A 22,710-nucleotide genomic window follows, 5' to 3' on the forward strand; every position below is an offset into this window, starting at 1 on the left:
TAGTGCTGTGCAGATCTTTACTTGTAATGATAAATATATACAAGAAACTATGGTTTTCCCAACAACTACCTCTGAGAATAAAGAAAGAAGGCCATATTAAAAAGCAAGCAAGCAAAAGAAAGAGCAAGCAAGCTGCATTTATGGTTAAAATTGTTCAAGACAGGCAACAATCCTGATTGGATAAAATTTGGTGCCTTTTTATAAAACTCAGAAATTCTTGTCTTTTTTGGTAGGGAAAATCAATCCTGGCTTATCTGTAATGCAAAGCTGTCAGGTGATGTTTGCCATCCAATACTTTTGGGCTTTCAGATGTGTGTTATTTCTTCCAGGCTTGGGACATGCTTCATGTGCAGCAGAGTTGAGCTGAGGTTTAGTGAAATATCAGAGTTGTTTTTCTTTCTTTCTTTCTTTCTTTCTTTCTTTCTTTCTTTCTTTCTTTCTTTCTTTCTTTCTTTCTTTCTTTTATAGAATGTACTGCCTATAAGTTTTATTTACTTATCAAGGCGAGCGTTACAAAATGTTTCAAAAATGAGCCCCTGGGTCTGAGTACATTAGGTGAATCTGATCTCATAGATTTCTGAGCCTCTGGCATTCCCTTCTTTCCCTCCCGTGAGCTGGGAAGGAGGGTAAGAGTGGATCCGGCAATGTCAGGTCTCAGAGGAGGCATCAGAATTGTGCTGAACCTGAGAAGTGTCCTTTGTCCACCTACTTGGTAAACTTTCCAACCATGTAAGTCTTGATCTGGTTTCTCAACTTGATCAGATGTAAAGATTTCCTGGCTGACTTCAAATCTCCTTGTCTTTCCCTAGTGACACAAATACGTGGAGTCTCTGTTAACTCTGTTGTCCTTGGCTGGACAAAGCCATTGCAGCCTCTGCTTTGAGGCCACTTCCTGCCTGCTGCCCCAGGACAGATGCACTGGCTTTCAACTCCCCTGCCTTTAGGGCTTCCTCCAGGGCTGTAGGAACATCTGAGCTCTCTATCCACTCCACCCGGAAGTGGGGTACTGGGTAACCCAGGGTACTTTGATGCATCCCAAAGCCCTAGATTTGTACTGGGTGACTTCCAAGGTGATACCTTTCCAGAGCCTTCAATAGGTTCTTTGTTCCTGTTCTGGTCGTGTCTGAAGACACCAAACCTCATTGTCAACTCCAGAAGGAGTTGGCTTCTCTTTCACTCATCCTGTGTTATAAACCCTTCTTCATCACAGAGCTGCAAGCCTCAGGGGCCTTAAGGTCATAGGCAGAAAAAGTATCTTCACTCTGGGAAGACACTTGGATCTAAGCAGCTGGAGCTTATATGGAAGATGAAGTTTAATTTGGCAAATCCTTTCTCTACACAAAACTGTGCTTTCAGACACATTGTCTTGTGTCATTATCTCTAACTCAGAATGATGAGTCTGAAGGAGACTGAAAAAAAGAATAAGATTTAAAGAAAGGAAATAAAAGTCAAGGTTTAACATTTCTATTTACTTGCCAGATTACAAATATGGTTGAAATGACCTTATTTTCTTCCAGTGTGAAGGGAAGCTGAAATATGAATACTGTTCAGTAGTAAAGGGATCCACACAAGTCTGTATTATCTGCGCTTTGGGGTGTATACCCACATGTAATAGAATCGCCCCAATTCACCCACCATCTGTCATAAGGTCAGAGATTATCCTGAGATCACGTCAGCATGAGCTCACAGATCCCTATGCTCTGTCCCAGTTACTTGGGCTTTCCATTTTTTCTCTTCATGGTGTCAAAACCTCTCACCATGATTGTTTATATTCTTGTTTTCATTTTCCTGGAACCTGAGGAAAGCTGGCCAATTGCACCTTTCCCTCTTTTAGCCTAGCCCTTTTAGCAAATGCCTTATGCCCTCTCTGTTCCTAAGGGGTTTGTGCACATGGAGAGTTCTTGCCTGGCTTGTGCATGGGATCAGCCTCAATCTGAGTGGTGTGTGTGTGTGTGTGTGTGTGTGTGTGTGTACGTGCATGTGTGTGTACATGAGTGTAGGGGCAGGTGTGGAAAAGAGGTGATTCAGAGGTAGAGACAAGTGATGGGGGAATTCAGATAGGCTTAAATACATAATTACTGTCTACTTCTCTTCAATAGACCTCTCTTGAGTGCTTTGTATAAAAACGCAATGACAGTATATTTACAGGTTAATAATCTGTTTTAAAGAAAAGAAGAGGGAGGGATGCTGGATGGCTTGTGGGTAGAAAAGGAGTACTGTATGTCTATTCACCCTTCTTACGTGGCCAGGACCAAAGGATTGTCTGCTATTCTCTTAATCTCTCTTCCTCTCTTCCCCCTTTTAGCTCAACAGAATTCACCAAAAATCCATGAAGGCTGGTGGGCGTACAAGGAGGTGGTCCAGGGAAGCTTTGTTCCAGGTAAAGACACATTTATTCTTGTCATTTTATTTTTAAGAAAAGAATTTGAATGAAATAGAATATTATTTCCAGAATTTTGCATTTGCTACATGGCAGGAAAGGTATCGCCAGAAGCAGCAGGGTTCCTCTGCCACTGCAGGTGAATGCTCCATCCGGGGAAGGTTTGTTCAGGAGTGGCGGTTTAGGCAAGACCACCTTTTTCCATCTGAGCCTACCTGCCAAGGCCTTTCCCTCTGCAGGTGGCTCTTCCAGGGAGAGGCCAGGGGAGGACAGAGTGTTGAAGCTCTGTCTGCTGGAGTTCGGTGAAGCGAGAAAGAGCCATCTTTGAACATTGATGAAACAGGAAGGCTGGAAAGGCTGACCATGACAGTGAGGCTTGCTGGGATGCATGCTGTCACTGATGTCACTTCAGTAGCATCTGTGGTCAGGACTTAGCACATTGAGCCAAGCACAGGCTAAAAATAACAGGTGGAGTGGATGCCGTCAGCATTGGGGGAAGAGAACTGAAGACAAGGCAGAGCCAGAAATTAAAGCCATGACTCTAGTTTCGAAGGAAGGTGGAGAGTTCTCCTGTCTTCCCCACCACTCTCACCTCATCCTTCTGCTGTATCAGACTTCCGTGGGAGAGAGGTGAGAGAAAGAGCAAGAATGGTAAGGAGAAGGATGGAGGGGAAGGCAGGTGAGATATGTCAAAATATTTTAAACTGCTGAGATGTGGGAAGGTAAGAAAGAAAGCTCTTGAGAGAAGCGAGTATGGAGCCCCCACTTAGGCCCTAAGAACAGAAAGCTCCAGTGTCAGTGGAGATCTTTGTAGTTGGTGGCAGGTGGGAAGAACAGTGCCCCTGGTTCATTCTTGGCTGCTATATGGCCTGTGCCTGTTCTTCTGTAGAGTTCATTACATCACCTGTGCAGAGCTCAGCAAGTTGTTAAAGCCCTTGGAGCATCACTTTCTCGGTTTTGCCATGGGACAGTAATACACGCTCTTGGGGCTTTCCAAGAAGAGGAAACAGCTTGGTGGGGGAGGGTGGGTGACCCACAAAAAAGCCAGCTGGCTGCCAAAGAGCCTCATAAATTGATATTATTAACTGCACAAATTTACTCTGGTACATTTATCCCTTGGCCCAGTGGGCATAGAAACCGGTCTTGATTAATTCACCCAGAAACGATCAGGTTTCTAATAATAATCTTGGAACAACTTAATTGACACGTGCTATATTCATATGGTGTGATATAGATACATGGCATTTTATCCATAACAACTGGAGACATCCCTTTCCAATGGAGTGCTTACTGTGTTTCTAAGGAATCTGCTTCCCATATTCGAGACATCCCAGAAGTTGTGTTTATAATGACACTCATGTGCTTTGTGATTATGGGAGTAGAGCCACAAAGGGCATTCCCTTCAGGTTATAATGAGTCCTGCTAAACTAATAATATCCTCTGTAGTGACTGAAGTGTTGATGGATAATATGGAAGAGGCGGTGCAAAGTTTTGCTCTTCTGCCCCACATTTTATTTTTGATGTTTTCCGCTCTGTTGACACATTCCTTCTCTACACACTTGCAAGGTCCTCTTTTGATTTGGCAGTTGCTTCTCAGACAGCCACAGGAAAGAAGTTTTATCTTTCCTTTTTTACGTGTTGATTTTAAAAAGTCAAACTTCCCCTCATTTCCAGCTTTATATGAGATACTATGAATAAAACCTGCTATATGGTAAGCAGTAAGGTGCGGAGGTCTGAGAGTGGAATCTGGAGCCAGGCAGACCTGGCATTGAGTCTGGGTTCTATGGCTTCCTATTGGTAGTTCTGTCAGCCAGTTGCCTGCCTACTCTCAGATCCTTGGGTTATCCATCTGTTAAAATAGAGATAAGGACTCAGTCAGCCTCATGAGGTTTTGTGAGGATTAAATTAGATAATGCAGATAAGGTGCTTATGGTAAGGTGTGGTGCATGGTGTGAGGCAGGACATATCAGTTGTTCTTGATATAACTATTACTATTTTATCGGTAGCAGTGTATTTGGATATCTGATACTTCTCTGCTTCAGAAAAGGCAGAGAGCCATAAACTGGAAATATAATAATTCAAGTGAAGGTCTCTCATGATGTGTAGAACATGGGGGATGCTTAGTAATTGTTCCCAGGATGGGTGAACGCAACTGGTCTGGACGCAGTGGCCAACTGAGGAGTGACTTGATCATCCTTTGCATTGAATGGTCTCAAAGCCCTTTGGCTTCCTGGTACAGACGACTGGTAGCTGATGATTTTACTTCCTAAACTTTGGGGCACTACACTCTGTTAAAAAAAAGATAAGAGTCATGAGAATTTTTGAATTAAGTAATTGGACCTGAGGCCCTAACATCTGACAGACTTCAAATGACCTACTTTATCTAAATTGGTGCTTAGGGCAATAAAGAGATCCTTTATCTCTTATTGTCATTGCTGAATATAAGGTTGACAGTGTTCCTTGATTTGCCACTGGGATTTTTTTTCATGGTATGGATGTGTGAAAGAAAAGAGAACTCTGTATGACGAGACGATTTGGACAAGTTTTATTGCCCTGTAAGTTCTTTACAAGAGTATCTAGAAATAATTGTCAGTTGGCATAACAGTTGTGAATCTGTGATTTCAACAGCTTGTGGTGCGTAGAAATATAGGACTTCTCTAAGAGTGGCAAGCCTGGGGTTGATTTAGCACAAGAATAACCCACTTTGGTCAGTTCAAAGCACCTATGGGGTAGGCTCCTAGTGTTGAGAACCATGTATGGGGCTGTTGATAAAGAGGTAATGGGTACACAGTTATTATTCAAGGGTGAACCTACTGTCTCAAGAGGAAGATAAGCCATAAACCCATGACTCAGTGTAACAAGACCTCTAATAGGGTCTAGAGAACATGTAAAGGAGCCTATAAAGTGTTGTGATTCTGCCTGCCTGTTGACGAGTAGACTTCGTTTACCTGCTCAAATCCACATCTTCATCTAGCCTCACCCCTAACTACAGCCTACTTTGCAGGCAGAGCCCCGATTTGATTTGTGTTCACCGCCCCCCCCAGACAGCCATGGGCTCAGAAGGAGTCCTTCCCCAGCCCCAGAAAGTTACTCTTGATTAATATCTACCCCAATCATGGTGATTTCATATTATTCTTGAGACTGATGGATTTAGACATCATGATGGCTAATTTCCTGCATCAGATTGGATGGTCTGCAGTACCAAGATACTTTGTCAAACACTATCCTTGATGTCTCCGTGAAGATTTTTTTTAGATGAGATTACCATTTACAACAGTGGAGCTTAACTGAAGCAGACTACTCTCCCTAATGGCAGTGGGCCTCATAAAATCAGTTGAAGGCCTTGAGAGAAAAAGACTGAGGTTCCCCCAAGAAAAAGGGAATTATGCTTCTAGAACCTTTTGGCCTCAAACTACACCATCTCCTCTCTGGATGTCCAACCTGCCAGCCTGCCCTGCAAGTTACAGATCTGTCAGTGTCCACAATCAAATGAGCCAATTCCTTAGAATAAATCTCTCTTTACATATAGACACATACAGATGGGGTGCACATACACACACACACACACACACACTATTGGTTCTGTTTCTCTGGAAAACCCTGACTGATTCACTAATATAAACATAAGCCTGTGGTAAACAATTCTACCCATGGTGGGGACAAAAGTTATGCCAAAGATGGTAAAACAGAAACTTGGAATGAACCCAGATCTTGTATGGCTTACTTAGCATTAAATTAACCGTGGAATTGCCTCAACATTGATTTTCTTAAGTGAGATAACAGACTCCTTACTGTTGGAGCTGTTTTGAGTCAGGCTTTCTGTCACTTGCAGCCCAAAGCATTCTTCCAGATTCTGGATTCTCGTGGAAAAGGAGGAGAAGGGGGAGGGGGACATCAGAGCAAATAGCACTGGCAGAGAGGGGTGGAAATGCACCATGCATACGGGCACTGTCTATAGGACAGAGCACACCATGGAGCTTGATATGTGAGGAGGCCAGAAGGGGGCTTGGCTATGGGACTCTGTGTTTTGTGTTCAAGAGCTTAGACACAGTCCCTTTAAAAGTAGAGGAATTATAAGACACCCCTAAGCTCTAGAGAGACACAGTGATGTGTATTTTAAAAAGCCAGCTATCAACAGGCACATGAAAAGATGCTCAACGTCGCTCCTCATCAGGGAAATACAAATCAAAACCACACTCAGATATCACCTCACGCCAGTCAGAGTGGCCAAAATGAACAAATCAGGAGACTCTAGATGCTGGAGAGGATGTGGAGAAATGGGAACCCTCTTGCACTGTTGGTGGGAATGCAAACTGGTGCAGCCACTCTGGAAAACAGTGTGGAGGTTCCTCAAAAAATTAAAAATAGACCTACCCTACGACCCAGCAGTAGCACTGCTAGGAATTTACCCAAGGGATACAGGAGTACTGATGCATAGGGGCACTTGTACCCCAATGTTTATAGCAGCACTCTCAACAATAGCCAAATTATGGAAAGAGCCTAAATGTCCATCAACTGATGAATGGATAAAGAAATTGTGGTTTATATACACAATGGAATACTACGTGGCAATGAGAAAGAATGAAATATGGCCTTTTGTAGCAACGTGGATGGAACTGGAGAGTGTGATGCTAAGTGAAATAAGCCATACAGAGAAAGACAGATACCATATGGTTTCACTCTTATGTGGATCCTGAGAAACTTAACAGAGACCCATGGGGAAGGAGAAGGAAAAAAAAAAAGAGGTTAGAGTGGGAGAGAGCCAAAGCATAAGAGACTCTCAAAAACTGAGAACAAACTGAGGGTTAATGGGGGGTGGGAGGGAGGGGAGCGTGGGTGATGGGTATTGAGGAGGGCACCTTTTGGGATGAGCACTGGGTGTTGTATGGAAACCAATTTGACAATAAATTTCATATATTGAAAAAAAAATAAAAGTCAAGGAGAGGTAAAAAAAATTAAAAAATTAAAAAATTAAAAAAAATAAAAAAACAGCTTATTGGGGCACACAGGTAGCTCAGTTGGTTAAGCACCTGACTCTTGGTTTTGGCTCAGATCATCATCGCAGGGTTATGGGATTGAGCCCTGTGTTAAGCTCCACACTGAGCATGGAGCCTACTTAACATCCTCTCTCAGGGTGCCTGGGCAGCTCAGTCAGTTGAGCATCTGGCTTAGGCTCAGGTCATGAACTCGTGGATCATGAGTTCGAGCCCCGTGTCAGGCTCTGTGCTGACAGCTCAGAGCCTGGAGCCTGCTTTGGATTCTGTGTCTCCCTCTCTCTCTGTTGGTCTCACGCTTGCTGTCTCTCTCTCTCAAAAATAAAGATTTAAAAAAATCAAAAAAAAAAAAAAAAGATCCTGTCTTTCCCTCTCTCTCTGCCCTCCCCCTCCTCCAAAAAAAACAAAAAACAAAAAAAACAGCTATGACTATAGTAATGGAGATGTATACTGTATTTTGAAAAGAATAGCAGAGGCAAAAGGATTCATGAGGTGATTTTGTTTTGTTTTTAATGTTTATTTTTGAGAGAGAGAGAGAGACAGTGTGTGAGCGGGGGGGGGGGGGTGGGGGGGGTGGGGGGGGTGCAGAGAGAGAGGGAGACACAGTATCCAAAGCAGGCTCCAGGCTCTGAGCTGTCAGCACAGAGCCCATCACGGGGCTCGAACTCAAGAACTGTGAGATCATGACCTGAGCTGAAGTCAGACGCTCAACTGACTGAGCCACCCCAGCGCCTCAAGGTGGTTTCTTTCTTTCTTTCTTTCTTTCTTTCTTTCTTTCTTTCTTTCTTTCTTTCTTTCTTTCTTTCTTAATCATCCAGGCAAGAGATGGCAAGCACCTGTACTAATACTGTGAAATAAAAAAAAAATCCTAAAAACAAAACCCCAAAACTGGGTTAATCATGTTATGGAAGGATTCAGCATAGGGTTTGTTTAGTGACATTTAAAGTATATCTCTCTTTCACACATGTAGATAACACATTTATCATTTAGCATAAATATACACATTTAACACATTTCAGAAAAATTTGTGCCAAATACTGTCTTTTCACATTCCATTTATCCAAAACAGTGGGGGAATCAGGCATTCTCTATGGAGGAGGCACTATGCTGGGACCTGGGGTTTTAAAAAAGAGATGCCCTCTGGGGCACCTGGGTGGCTCAGTCAGTCAGGCTCTGACTCTTGATCATGGGTCAGGGCTTGATTTCATGGTTCTGGTCATTAGATTGAGCCTCGAGTTGGGCTCCGTGCTGAGTATGGAGCCTGCCTGGGATATTCTCTCTCTCTCTCTCTCTCTCTCTCTCTCTCTCTCTCTCTCTCTCTCTGCCTCTTCCCTATTCATGCTCTCTCTCTCTCTCAATAAATAAATAAACATTTAAAAAAAAATAAAAAGGAGTTGGCCTCTAACTTCTTTCCATCTAGTGGGAGAGACAGTCACTAAAAGTACTAAGTAGCTTCTCACTCCCAACACCTGCTTCACATGGCAATGTTTGGATGGGCAGTTTCTTTTTCTCTGTTCAGACTAGGGCATCAGAATCAAGGGGTTGCTTCCATTTTAAAGCTTTAAATCATGACACTGGGGGTATATATTTTTAGAACTTTATGAAACCCTGGAGCAGGTGAAGAACCTCTTTTCCATTTCACCACCTCCTAAGGGTCGCTCTCAGGTTGCTGAATGTGAGCTCTTGAACTCACTCATTCTGCGGTCTGTCTCTGGACGCCTGCTTTCAGCATGGCCATACTTGATTCTTGGTGGATAAAGACACAAAGAACATTGCACTGTGGCTTAAAGGAGCCGAGGATAGTGACAGAGAGAGAGAGAGAGAGAAATATCCATCATGCTATAGCACTTCCAGGATTGCCATGGAGGGTGTCTGGGGCTACCCAGTTCGAGAAAGCACAGAGGGGACTTCCCAGCAGATGAAATGCCTGGACTGAGTCCCCAAGGGTAACATGTATGAATGATTCTGCTAGGGGAATAAGGGAAGAAATGGTGTTTCAGAAAGGGGAGGAGTCTGGGAAGAGAGGGGCTCACTGTGCAGATAGCTCAGGGGGAGTTAGGGCTGAGGAGGGCAGCAGAGGTCCAGTCATGGAAGGCCATACCAGCTGTCAGTGTAGATGTTACCCTAAAGGTTTTTGGGGGGGGGGCAAGGGAGGGATGAAAACTAGTGCAAGCTTCAGAATGAGGGAGATGGGAGCTAAGATAGGAGCAGTGGGGGCCCTGAGGAGGGTCTAGCCTCCAGGGACAGGAGCCTCATGTCCTTTTACCCCTACCCCTCCAGGACATAGCACAGACGTTGCATACAGCCGGGGGGGGGGGGACCTCCATGTTTGCTAAATCAACTTGGATCAGAACAGAGGAGTTACTGCTCCTTGAAGCCAGGTGGACAGCACCAGCAGCAGCATCAAAATAGACACAGCACGACAAACTATATGGGCTGTATGGGCTATAAAGGTGCATTGGGAAAACCTCCAGTTTCCCACGTGTGTCCCCTTCTCACACTTTACTGCTGACACTTCTGGTCACCAAATGTGTGGAGGTTTTTTTCGCACAGCAAGTAATTCTCCATGACGCAACTGATTGTCTTTTACTCAATTGTAACACTTTCTACCTGGAGTTAGTGTCGGATCCCACAGCTTAAGGGCTAAGTCCCATGAGACTGCCACCACCCCACTGCAGATGCCAGTTACACATTGTATAGGTCCCCAGGTTACCCACAACTTCTGCCTGACTGGGCTACAAATCAGAAGTCCCCACCATCTCTTCTTCCAGTTCAATTAATTTGCTAGAGTGGCTCACCGAACTCAGGGAAACACTCACTTATATTTAGCACTTTATTAAAGGATGTTATAAAGGATACAGATGAACAGCCAGTTGAAGAAATACACAGGGAGAGGAGCTTCTGTCCCTGTGGAGTTGGGGTGTGCACCCTCCTAGTACGTGAACGTGTTCACCAGCCTCGAAGCTCTCCAAACACCCCGCCATGGGGATTTTTATGGAGGCTTCATCAGGTGAGCACGATCGATTGCTAACTCTATTTCTAGTTGCCCTCCACATTATGGAGGAATTGGTGGAGGTTCCTGAAGCTGAAAATTCTAAGCTTCTAATCATGGCTTGGTCTTTCTGTTGACCAGCCCCCATCCAGAGGCCATCCAGGAACCCACCTTAAGTTGCCTCATTAGAACTGGAGATGCTCCTAGTGCTGGTGTCTCTTGGGAATGTGGAAGGGTTTCAGGAGCCCTAGATGTGACAAATAGGCTTAGAGGTGTGTCCCAGGCAGAAGAGTGCACCTGCATGAAGTCTCAGAGGCATGCATGCGTGAGCATGGCGTGCATTAGAAACGGAGCAAACTTCACTGTGGCCTGAGTGTAGAGTGTCAGAGGCAAAGTGGTTTGAGACCGGAGGTGGTCAGGAGCCAGATCACACTTGGTTGGGCCACACTTCAAGTTTGTGAACTTGAAGGATCCCGGAACAATGGAAGGAGAGTAAGCAGTTGTAAGCAATTCACTCTTCCTCGGAGATCCGGCAAGCACCAAGGGATCATGAAAGTGAGTTTCTAACTGTCTGAATGATGAATAGAGAAACTCAAAGCTTCATTTCTGATCATGGGTGGGATTAGGAGGCTGCTTTGGCTCACTGGTAGAGCCAGATGGCTCACCATGTTCTGGTATATTCTTCAAAATCAAGTAGAGATGGCTCGTGCAGGACAGTAAAGTCTCCCAGCCTGCACAGCTTCCCACCTCTTCCTTGTTGGGGAGTTTTAAAACCTCAAGATTGTTAGAAGATGACAGTAATAATATCTGTTGCCGGCGTTACCTGTAGTTTAGCACTGATACCTAATTACCTGCGTTGTTCCAAATGGCCAGGTTTCTTGGCTTGGGAAAGGTTCCTATAGACATGGGTAAGGAATGTGAGCTCTCTTTTCTCCCTGCAGCCCTCCTAGGGAGGGAAGCTGGGTGGTGGGTGCTTGGTGACGTGGGGTGACCTGCCAGGGGTCACACCTGCCTCTTATTCCTCCATAGAGCAGATGGTGTCTATATTTGTTTTCTATTGCTGCATAGCCAATCACCATTCGTCTAGGAGTTTAAATGTGTGTAAACAGACACGTATTTTATTGTCTTGCAGTTTCCACGGGAGTTCAGGCATGGCTCAGCTAGGTCGTCTACTCAGGGTCTTATAAGGCTGTGAAAGGTGTCAGTCCCGTTGCTTCTCATTTGGGACTAAGCTCACACAGGTTCTGGGCAGAATTCAGTTGTTTGCAGTTGTAGGACTGATGCCCTTAGCTACTGTAGGCTGGCCCGTCTCCACGGTTCACAGCATGACCGACTGTTTGAAGGCCAAGAAGAAACTGTCTTGCTTTGAATCTCTCCTTTCTCCTCCAGGAAGGTTTGGACTCTCTTTTAAAAGTTAGACCTACCCAGGAAACTCTCCTTATGCTGATGGAGGGCCTCATTCACATCTGCAGAGTCCCTTCATCTCTGACATAACACGTAACGTAGTCACAGGAGTGAAATTATTCACACAATTATTCACACAAATCCGATTCATGCTCAGGTGGTGTGTGCACCAGCGGGTGAGAATCTTGGGGGCCATCATGGAATTTGGCCCTACCACCTTGACCTTCATTCCTCTACATGGTAACCAGTGCCGGGCTGTGCCCCTCATTCCTTCATATGTACGAGGCTGCTAAAATGCTCATTCTAAATCGATCACAGTTGAAGATGAAATAGACATTGTTCTAGGCTAACATCTCCAAAAGGAGAGGTGAGAAATAATATTTTTTGGATCAGATATTGTTTCTGTTGCCTTTCCATGAAGAGTATCCTCAGAAGAAAACCAAAGCTAGCTTCCCCCACTGCGCCTCTGATTTCTCAGCCAGTGCTCCTAGATTTATAATCAACGTAAAGTGTGAGGGAGACAGACGGAAGGATTTTATACAAGACTCCCAGGTTTCTGGTTTGGGCAACTTGCTGGAGGGTGGAATTGTTCCCCATTGCGGACACAGGAAAGAAGCAGTGAGGGGGGCAGGACAAGGCTCGTAGAGGCTCCCAGTGGACAACACCCCTCAGGGGCTCATCCAGGCGCCACCCCGAATTGCTCTCCAGCCATTCTCCCCCTGCTTTTATCTCCCCTGCCCTTCTATCCTCCAGCCGCAGACTCTGGCTTCTGATACTTCTCCCTACTCAGACCTCTGTCCTTGTGTTTGGCGAGCTTGCCTTTTGGCGGCTGGCTCAGACTCAGCATTTGCTTGCCACCATCTTCCCAAGCTCCCACTCCACTTCCAACTGACAGGCTCTGTTGACACCGGGGTCAGGTATTGCTCAGGCTTTCTCCCCTCAGGAATTCACTGCATGACCACGCCTGCCCCACTCAGTCTCCTGCGGAAGGGAAGAGGATGCCACAGCCCCTAAACGTTACCTGCCCTCCAGCATCCTTTAACACACCCCAGTTGAGTATTGGATAAAGTCATTGCATTGGTTTCACGTGACTGCCTTAACAAATTACACAAGCAGTGGCTCAAAACGACACAGTAATTATATAATTATTAGCATTCTGGAGGTAGATATTCTAAAATCAAGCCCCTCTTGATATGTCACTTTGACATCAGTTTCTTTGCTACAAAAGTATGTGCACACCTTTTTGTTTGACTGTAAAATTTCATTTTAGTTTCTCTGAGGTAAAACTCGCATTTTACAGAGTCCTGGTTCCATATTGTTTGGTCAAGGGAAATAACCCTCTGCTGTTGGAGGTAGTCACTCCTTACTGTGTATGTTCCTGTTTTATCTGTTTCATTTACTAGAGCGGGGAGTGGGTGAGTCCACACAGCAGTGCTCTCCCCCTTGGACTTTGCTTTGGTCATTACCAATCTTCTTTCTTCTCTGGGTCCCGGAAGCAGCAGGAAGACTATGGGAAAGTGCTTACTGGCTTGGCTCGTCCACTAACCAAACGTGTAATTTTAGGCAAGTCATTTAGTATCTCAGGCTCTTGATTTCCTCACGTATAAAATCACTGTGTTGGGCTGCATTAATTTCGGAGACCCATTCTGGCTCCAATATTCTCTGAGAGTTTGCTAATGTGATAGAAGATTGGTTTGGGAGATACATTTAGCAGCATTAAGAAATAGAATATTGATTTCATTCACAGGATAATTTTATTATGTTCTCGGTATCAGTATTTGGAAATGGAGTCAGTGATGTAAGCGTGTCTGTCTAGATTTCTGATCTCTTGTCTCTATGAGAAAGCAAATAGAACGTAATGGATGAATTCTTCTCAGTATAGGAGGGTGATGTTATGCTGACTCACCCTCAATTATAAAAAACTTCATTTATGTTTTTTTTTCTCAGAAATTGGGATGTGTAGAGATTAAAATGTGCTCTGAGCTTGAAAGATGCCAGACACCCTGCGAGACACTGGGGCTACAAATAAGAATAATGCTCTTGAACTTAAGGAGTTCACAGATACGTTTAGAGGCAGGTGGCAAATCACAGGTTCCAGTTCAGCCTGGTAGGCGATGTGAGACTGGAGTGGAGAGACAAAGGAGAAAGTTTCCCCTAACTGTGCCTTCAGGTCAGAGAAGGCTTTGCAGATGAAGACGTCTCTTGAGATAGGTCTTAAAAGATATGGAAGAGTCTGCCAGGTGGACGCCATGGAAAAGGTCACTGCCGGTGGATTAAGCGTAATGGAATCTGACCTGCCACTAAATAACAGATTGTAAACTTCTTGCGAGCAGTAAGCGTTTCTCTTTCTAGTCCTCTGTATGACAGCCCCTATTATTACCATACTTCAAAGCTGTGTGGTGGAAAGTGCACTGGACTCAGAAGATCACTCTTTGTGTTCCACTCCATTGTGAACCAGCTGTGTGATGTTTAGAAATCACCTAACTTCTCAGAGCCTCAGTTTACTCACTTGTAAAATAAGGACAATGAAACTTACGTCTCAAATATTTTTGTAAAAATAAAGTTACAGTAATTGGCCCCTTATCTGTAGAGAATGCAAGGTACTAGACCCCCAGTGGATGCCTGAAATGCAGGTTGTACCAAACCCTATATATACTGTGGTTTTTCTTATACATACATACCTACAATAAAATTTAAAAAAATTTTTTTAATGTTCATTTATTTTTGAGAGAGAGAGAGAGTGAGACAGAGCGTGACCAGGGGAGGGCCAGAGAGAGAGGGAGACACAGAATCTGAAGAAGGCTCCAGGCTCTGAGCCGTCAGCACAGAGCCCGACATGGGGCTTGAACCACAAACCGTGAGATCATGACCTGAGCCGAAGTCAGACGCTCAATTGACTGAGCCACTCAGGCGTCCCGTACAATAAAATTTAATTTAGAGGCACCTGGGTGGCTCAGTCGGTTGAGCGTCAGACTTCGGCTCAGGACATGATCTTGTGGTTCATGAATTCAAGCCCCGTGTGGAGCTCTGTGCTGACAGCTGGGAGCTTGGAGCCTGCTTCCGATTCTGTGTCTCCCTCTCTCTCTGCCCCTCCCCTGCTCATGCTCTGTCAATCCCTCTCTCAAAAATAAATAAACGTCAAAACAGTTTTTTGTTTAATTTACTTTATAAGTTAGGCACAGTAAGAGGTCAACAACAAACAGTAGTGAGTAATAAAATAGAATAATTATAATCATACATTATAATAAAAGTTATGTGCATGTGGTTTCTCTCCAAATATACTAGTGTACTGAACTCATCCTTGTTCTTGTGATGAGGTGAAACGATAAAATGCCTACATGACGAGATGAAGCGAAGTAAATGTAGGCATGTGGTGTCGCATGATGCTATTGTGGATCTTTTGATGATAATTCAGAAGGCAGATCATTTGCTGTTGGACTGGGGTTGACCGCCAGTGGGTGAAACTGCAGAAAGCGAAACCGCGGGTAAGGAGGGAGCCCTGCGTATATTAGACCTAGAGGTGCCTTATAGACTCAGAAAGACTATAAAGGTATTGCTCTTGGTGTTACCATAATTTTGCATTGGGCTTTTTACCTTTGCAAGGAAGGGCCCTGCTTGTACTGCTGTTCTGCGTTCCTGTTCCTAACACATCGTTCTAATCCAGAAAGGCACGGTAAGCCTTTTGAAGACATGTTAGCACGTTGTGCAAACAGATACAACTTGAGCACAAGTATACATAAAGCTTGTATATATGCTTCACCATGGAAGCCTGTTCGGTTGTAGCCATCATAGAAAGTGCTGCTGCCAGATGGGCTGTTGCACCAAGCCTTCTGAGGGGCACATGTCTTTCCTGGTGCCATGACACTGCTTCCTATTCCAGTCAGCACAGATGGCTCTAGCCAGTCACCCACTTTGGAAATACTTCTGGAGCTTTAGGACCTACCCAGTTGGGAGTGGACCCAGGCAGGCTCTGTGGCAGTGGGCCACACTGGGTTCAGGCAGGAAGGGGTACCCTGTCTGTAGAGAATTTCAAACAAATGGTGAAACCCGCTGAAAGTTCGATCTGCTTTTCATTATCTTCGTGTGCTGAAAATTCTGGAGATGCCAGTGAGAAAATACTCCTCCTGAAAAAGTCGTTTGTTGGCCTAAGCTCTAAACAATTCCTGTGGTTGCTGTTGTGTTTTAATAATATATGTGTGGTCTTCAGGTTAGCACGTCTTTGTTACTTACCCTTGAATGAGCACCGTATCCTACACGGAAGTTACTGGAGGAACCCTCAGTTACTCAATTAGCTTCTAACACACGGGGACGCACTGACATATGTTTGTTCCTAGACAACCGTCCCGAGGGTTCAGAATTGGTGGAGTTCACTGTTGGTAAGAAAGTCCCTGCCTCCGATCCCTGTCGTACTACATATTCCTGAATTTAAACAGTTGAACAGCAATAGCACTGTGCTTGTAAACACAAAGAAGCAGAACTTGAATTCCTTCAATTACGTCATTCTCTTCATTTACGTCAAACTCTATGGAGTTTTTATTTGTACTTTTAAAACATGGAACCAGAATGAACTGCAAAGGTAAAAAAATTTTTTCTTTGGGAAGTGCAGTTTTAATTTCGTACGCAAACTATTTTATTGAATCTGAACCATGCCTTTACCACCTGTTTTGTGTGTTTTAAAGCCAAAGAAAAAAAAACATTATTAATTATTGTGATTGCTAGTGGAAATAATTGTGTTGTTCAGAGCAGGGAGTGCTAAAAATGAGAAGCTCTTAAGTCACATACTTTAGGTTTGCCCCTGTATTCAGCCCTAGGTTCGGTAACTGTACCCGCATTGAGTAAACAGCACAAAGCTGAGCTCATGGCTGCTCTCTGGCCATGAAACACATGGTTTCTTTGAGTGAAGCTAACTGGGTTAACATCCATGGTGTTGGCCATCCCAGCTAGCTGAAAATCCACTCCTTCCTCCTCCTGGCAAGGCCTCCCATTTGAAAGATGTGCCTGGGTTACCTTCACAAGCCACAGGTAATAGCTTTATTGAAAAGCAGCTTGGTGAGTTGTTGAGAGGTACCTTGTAAGGGTAAATAGTGCTCGTTGAGTTGTTGTGTGATAATGGGATTGTTTACAGAATACGCAGCAGGCTGCTGCCTCTTCACCCTCAGGTTATACCTCTTTGTCAGGTGGAAGATAATCAAAGGCAGCAAGACTATAATCCCAACCAGGAATCCTTCTCCCTGCCAATGGATGACAGGGAGGTGCCTGTGGACTTTGTTATAGACTGTAACATTCGACAACATTCTCAAAAAGACAAACTATGCAGCAAAGGCTTTTATGCCTCAAGTGTGCACAGAATGCTCTTTGAAGATTTGGCAATAGGAGGGCGTCAACTCCCTAGGTTGCAGTGTCCCCATGTGATGATAAGGGCTGGAAGGGTGGGGGTGGGGGGCATCCTTTCTCTCCTTACACACTCCGTGCCTCCGTATGACTGGACCCCATGGTAGCTGTGCTGTTTTTGCATTCCATCTCCAGTTTACCCTGCAAGCTGTCTTTTCCCCCCTTACTGACCAGAATTGGGTCACCAGTTCCTGCCAGGTGCCGTACCATTGGCTCCTTTTCAGCCTGGACTCAGATCCCCGATGATGCTTCTTTCTGGAAGAGTGCACATTTCTCTATCGACAGCTTAGATATGAGGGCCCCTTTGCAACCTTCTGTGCCTACCCATGGTCCATGATTGGGTGTTCCAGAGCCTCTTTCTTTGCCCGCTAAACTCTTCTCACAGCCTCGCAGCACCCCCCCCCTCCGCGCCGCCTGCCCCCCCTGCTTGGTGCAAACAATTCCCAACATCTCCAGCACTGGTTCTAGCCTCTTCCCAGTTTTGTCCTCATTGTCCGAGCTTTTGAACAGCTCTACTTTCCCATCTTTTGAGCACCACAGTTTCACAAGGTATAGTTAATATCAGTTATACACTCTATTTTATTTCAGACAATCTGCCTTACTCCTAGAAAGTTGATTTTTTTTTCCCCCAAAGTGATCTCTCTAACACTGCGGCAGTTGTCCAGAATCCTGTCTCCTTTTAAAGTGTTTATTTAGATCACACCCTTCTTGCATTTGTTTCCCTGGGAAAAATATCACCCAGGCTAATCGGAAGAAATTCTGCCCTCATCTCAGCAGGGTGGAAATATATAAATAATGTATCATATTATCATAATACCTTATACAACATGTCATAGCATAGTGTACCAGTATAACAACATATAATATACTTACTGACTTTCAATTATGCATTTTGTTATTGCAGCTGCTTTTTTTCTTGAGGACATCCTCCTTGGTGCCTTTTAATATTCTTTCTTTTCTAATTCAGACTGATCGCATTCTAAGTTGCTCAGCTGTCACACTGACTTTTGTTTTAGTTTGAGTTTTACTTCATAGGTTATTTGTATTCTTTCTCAGATGTTGTGGTATACTCTTGAATTCACTGTATAATTTTCTGAACTCCATATTTAAGTTTTTCTCTTTTTTTTTTTTGGCACTAAAGGTACAGGGGTGATCAGTATTCTGGGTCTCTATATATTCAATAAGAGGCCTTTCTTTTGCCCTTACACTTGAGTGATAGTTTCTTTGGTAATCAAATTTTATTTACAAAACTACCTTCCTTCAGATTTTTCTTGGTACCACTCCACTGTCAACTTGTAAATGGTGTCCAAGATGAGAAGTCTGATGCTATTATAGATAACTGTCTCCCACCAACCCAGGCTCCTACTGGCTTTTAGGACATTATCTTTATCCTTGAAGTTCAGAAATGTCATGGGACGTATCCAAATGTGTGTCTTTTTTCATTAATTGCACTCAGCAAGCTGCAATCTAGGGTCTAACAGAGCTGAGGGTTTTTTGGATTTTTTTTTTCCTGTTTTGTTCGCTGTTCTATGAATGCTAAGAAGAGTACCTGACAAACAATAAGAGCTCCTTAAATCTTATTGGCTAAGTGAACTAGTATTCAAGTCTCTGCTTATTTTAGGGAAATTTTCTTCTTTTATGTCTTTGATTATTTCTTCTATTATTTCCCCCATCTGTTCCTTCTGCTCTCACATTCTGGACAGGTTTGGGAACGTATGGATCTATTTTCTAAGCCTTTCTTTTCTTTCCATGTACAACTTCTATGTCCTTTGCTTTCTCTCATCATTTTATTCTCTTTTTATTTTAAGTTCTAGAATGTTTCATTTACTTACCTTTTCATTGCTCGACTTTGGCCTTTGGCAGTATCTGTTCTTTTAGACAGGATCTTTTATTAACTTTTTAAGTTTGGCAATCATATATTTTTTAACATTTATTTTTGAGAGACAGAGAGAGAGCATGAGTGGGGGAGGTGCAGGGAGAGAGAGGGAGACACAATCTGAAGCAGGTTCCAGGCTCTGAGCTGTCAGCATAGAGCCCCACGTGGGGCTCAAACCCAGGGACCGCGAGATCATAACCTGAGCCGAAGTCCGATGCTTAACTGACTGAGCACCCAGGCGCCCCGGCAATCATATTTTAATTTCTAAAAAACTATTTTTGTTTTCTGATTTATCTTTTTAATGTTTATCTTGTTTATCTGGTTTATCTTGTTTTATGTACTCATTATCTTCCTGACTTTGTTCAAGTTTTCTTTTCTCTTCAATGTTGTCCCTCTTTGTTAATCACGGTTCTTCTCTGTTCTGTTGCTGACTTCCCTCAAATGTCTGGTTATCATTGGCTGTCCATGTTTTAAACAAAGGATTCAGTAGTTTAGTATTGGAAACTGGTATGGTTTTCTCTGCTGTTAATGCCCATCAGTGTCTATGATAAATCTCTAACCTTGAAGGAGGGGGTCAAAATGGAAAATGCCGATGGGCCATCTTTTACAGGTATAGGAGGAGTAGATAAAAAAAGAGAAGCTGGTGAATCTTGGCCTCCAAAATCAGGACGCCTTTATTGAGGGGATGGTGTGTGTCGTAGCTGATGCTGTTACAGAATTGCCTTATTATTATTCATCTCAGAGATGAACACACATCACTTGTGTGGTTCTGAAGTTACCTTAGGTTTGGTCAGCTTCTCTTTCTGGCCTCAGGCAGAGAACCCCCAGTGCCACCACTACCTCACACGTGTGCACACATACACACAGACACAGTTGATGTCTGCTCCCTTGGAAGGGCCTTCTCATGGCTTTAACACAGGAGCAAATGCCATTTCCAGCCTTAGCACAAATATGCAGAGGAGGAGCGGCTAAGGCAGCCGAACCTTTCCGTAGGCTGCACTCTAATCATTGCCCTGTGTTTGGCCGGTGCCCGTTTCCTATTCTTATGTCTGCAGGTTTGACCTTTCTCTAGGAAGCCAGTGAGAAATTAGGAAGCAAGACTGTCACCACTGCAAGGAGTTTATTCTCCCTCCTAGTTATTTATTTATCCTGCTACTAAATCCAATTTTATCTGCTTGATATCTTCTGAAAACTCCTCCAAATTCCTGGCCCTGTAAATGGCACTTGTTCATATTTATCAGAGTTGTTATATATTTATTCCTTTTGTAATGTCTTTTCTTTAATTATATCTGGGAAGTAATAGTGGAAGAGAATAAATATGTGTGTCCTGAATGATAATGAACCACAACTTGAATAAGTCACCTTTTCTCACCAAACTAGTTCTTTTCTACTCCGATTTCTTTCTACTTTCTACTACTTCTACTACTTTCTATTTTCCACTTCTTTCCACTCCCATTTCTACTCCAACTCTCCCATTATTTTAATGGCTCCCTACTTCAGAGAAGGAAAGGTTAATGGCTGTTGATCAGTGTTGCTGATTGCCTTTCTTTTCCTTCCATCCTTTCTTCCTTCCTTCCTTCCTTCCATCCTTCATGCCTGTTAAAAACTGTATTTCTATCTAGGCACTGGAAAGGGGCTGGATATATAGGGGTAAACAAACAAATATGGCCTTGTGCTTTTAGAGCTTATAATAGTGGGGGAGAAAAATATCAACCAAACAAGCACACAGTTAAAATACATATTTACAAAGTATGGTAGAGTCCTTGAAGGAAATAAGGGTGAGAAGGCCTTACTGGTCAAATGCCATTTTAGGTGAGCTCTGAAGGGTAAGTAGAATTTGGCCAGCAGAAGGGCAAAGAAGGTTTCAATAAGATGGAGCATGAACATTGGAAGTCCTTGAGTTGGGAAAGAGTTTGGCATGTTGGAGGCCAGTAGAGAAAACCAGGGATGGGATTGAAGTGCAGAGCAACATGAAAAAAGAATGAAACCTGAGAGTAAGGGGCCTCTAGGCCATGTAAGGAATTGAGATTTAAATCTTTATTCAGTAGTAAGCAATGGCAGTATTAAACAGAGGAGCTACATGCATGATACACATTTTTAAAAATGATCTTTTTAGCTACTGTGGAGAGAGTGAGTAGACTGTAAGAAGGAAAGAGTGGACTCAGGGAAAGTCTTACAGGAGGGCAGGTGCAGAGTGCTGCAGAGGCTAGAGTGAAGGTGGAGGTGAATGTGCTCATGCTGGGAATGTTCTGGAGGTAGTGGGGATTGGACATTGATATATTGGATGGGAAGAGAGTCATGGAGGATGAATCTTAAATTTGGAGTAAATGACGGTGCCATCATCTGAGTTGGTGAACCATGGGAGAGGCAGGTCTGGAGTACAGAGTCCAGTGTTCTGTTTCAGCCATGCTAATTTTTACACGCTCGCGAAACACTCAAGAGGAGGCAACATGTTGGCAAGAGATGTCTGAGGGGAAATATGCATTTACCTCCTGCCAACGTACAAATGGTTTTTAAAAGCCACTGAGTGAATGAGATTGCCTAAAGAGAAAATATAGCTCACAGACAGAAGATTAGACACGGAGAAGAGCCAACATTTCAGGACATGGGCAGACATGGAAGCAGTTTCACCTCCTATGACAACTCACATTAGTGTAGGACTACATGAGCATTTGTATTTTTTAACAAACATTTATGCCACACTTACTTTGTGCCAGGCATGATTTCAAATGTTCATTTGGAAACAAACTTTGTGAATGTTAACTGAGTTATTCCTTGCAACCACCCCATGAAGTAGTTATGGTTATTAGCTCCATTTTTACAAATAAAGAAATGGAGGCATGTGGATGCATCTTACCCAAGGTCACATAGCTATTAGATGACAGGGCCAAGTCTCAAACCCAGGCAGACTGCCTCTAGAATTCATACTCTTGAACACTGTGCCATGGTACCTCTCAGCATCCTGCTGTCTCACCTGGATTCAGTGAGACCGGGTCATCAGTGAATATGGCAGGTGCGAATGGAAGTATATTTGCTCTTGTTGGCCTTGTAGACTTAGATTCTAACTCTTGCCACTATAAACCAATCTGTTGCCCAAACTCATATCTTTTAACTCCAAAAATAACTCTTGCATCTGTCATTTTGTTACATTTTTTGTATCATTTGAATTTCAGACTTTCAGAATATTGTGATAGGGGTGCCTGAGTGGCTCAGTGGGTTGAGAGTCTGACTCTTGATTTTGGCTCAGGTCATGATCTCACAGTTTGTGGGATTGAGTCTGGCGTTACGGTCTGTGCTGTCAATGGGGAACCCACTTGGGATTCTCTCTCTCCCTCTCTCTTCCCCTCCCCCACCCCTATGTACATTCTTTCTCTTTTCTCAAAATAAATAAACTTTTAAAAAAGAATATTATGATAAACTCCTAAGTGCTTTTGGTTTTTTCCAGCTCCTATCACGTTTTCCCGTTACAACCAGATTAACCAAAGCACGACCACATACTATTATTTCCTAGATCAAAAACCTTCCGTGACCTCACATTTCTTACAGAATGTTCACAAGCCTCTCCTCATATCCAAAATCACCTGTAATTTGGCCTCAACTTCCAAGCTCATCAGTTACAATTCCCCAGCATGTGGTCGTGGCTTTCAACCAGGACTAATTCATTATTCCGAGT

At 43.7% G+C, this 22,710-nt stretch overlaps 1 protein-coding gene across 1 annotated transcript in view; it reads left to right on the forward strand.

The window, feature by feature from the left end:
* CA10 (carbonic anhydrase 10) overlaps positions 1–22,710 on the forward strand; it is a 485,650-nt gene that overhangs the window by 77,377 nt on the left and 385,563 nt on the right. Inside the window, exon 2 of the mRNA XM_030296817.1 lies at positions 2,306–2,380. Within this exon, the coding sequence (XP_030152677.1) occupies positions 2,306–2,380 (75 nt within the window). The remainder of the gene's footprint in view (positions 1–2,305; positions 2,381–22,710) is intronic.

This window comes from Lynx canadensis, chromosome E1 (assembly GCF_007474595.2).
Source record: "Lynx canadensis isolate LIC74 chromosome E1, mLynCan4.pri.v2, whole genome shotgun sequence".
NCBI classification, from domain to species: Eukaryota; Metazoa; Chordata; class Mammalia; order Carnivora; family Felidae; genus Lynx; species Lynx canadensis.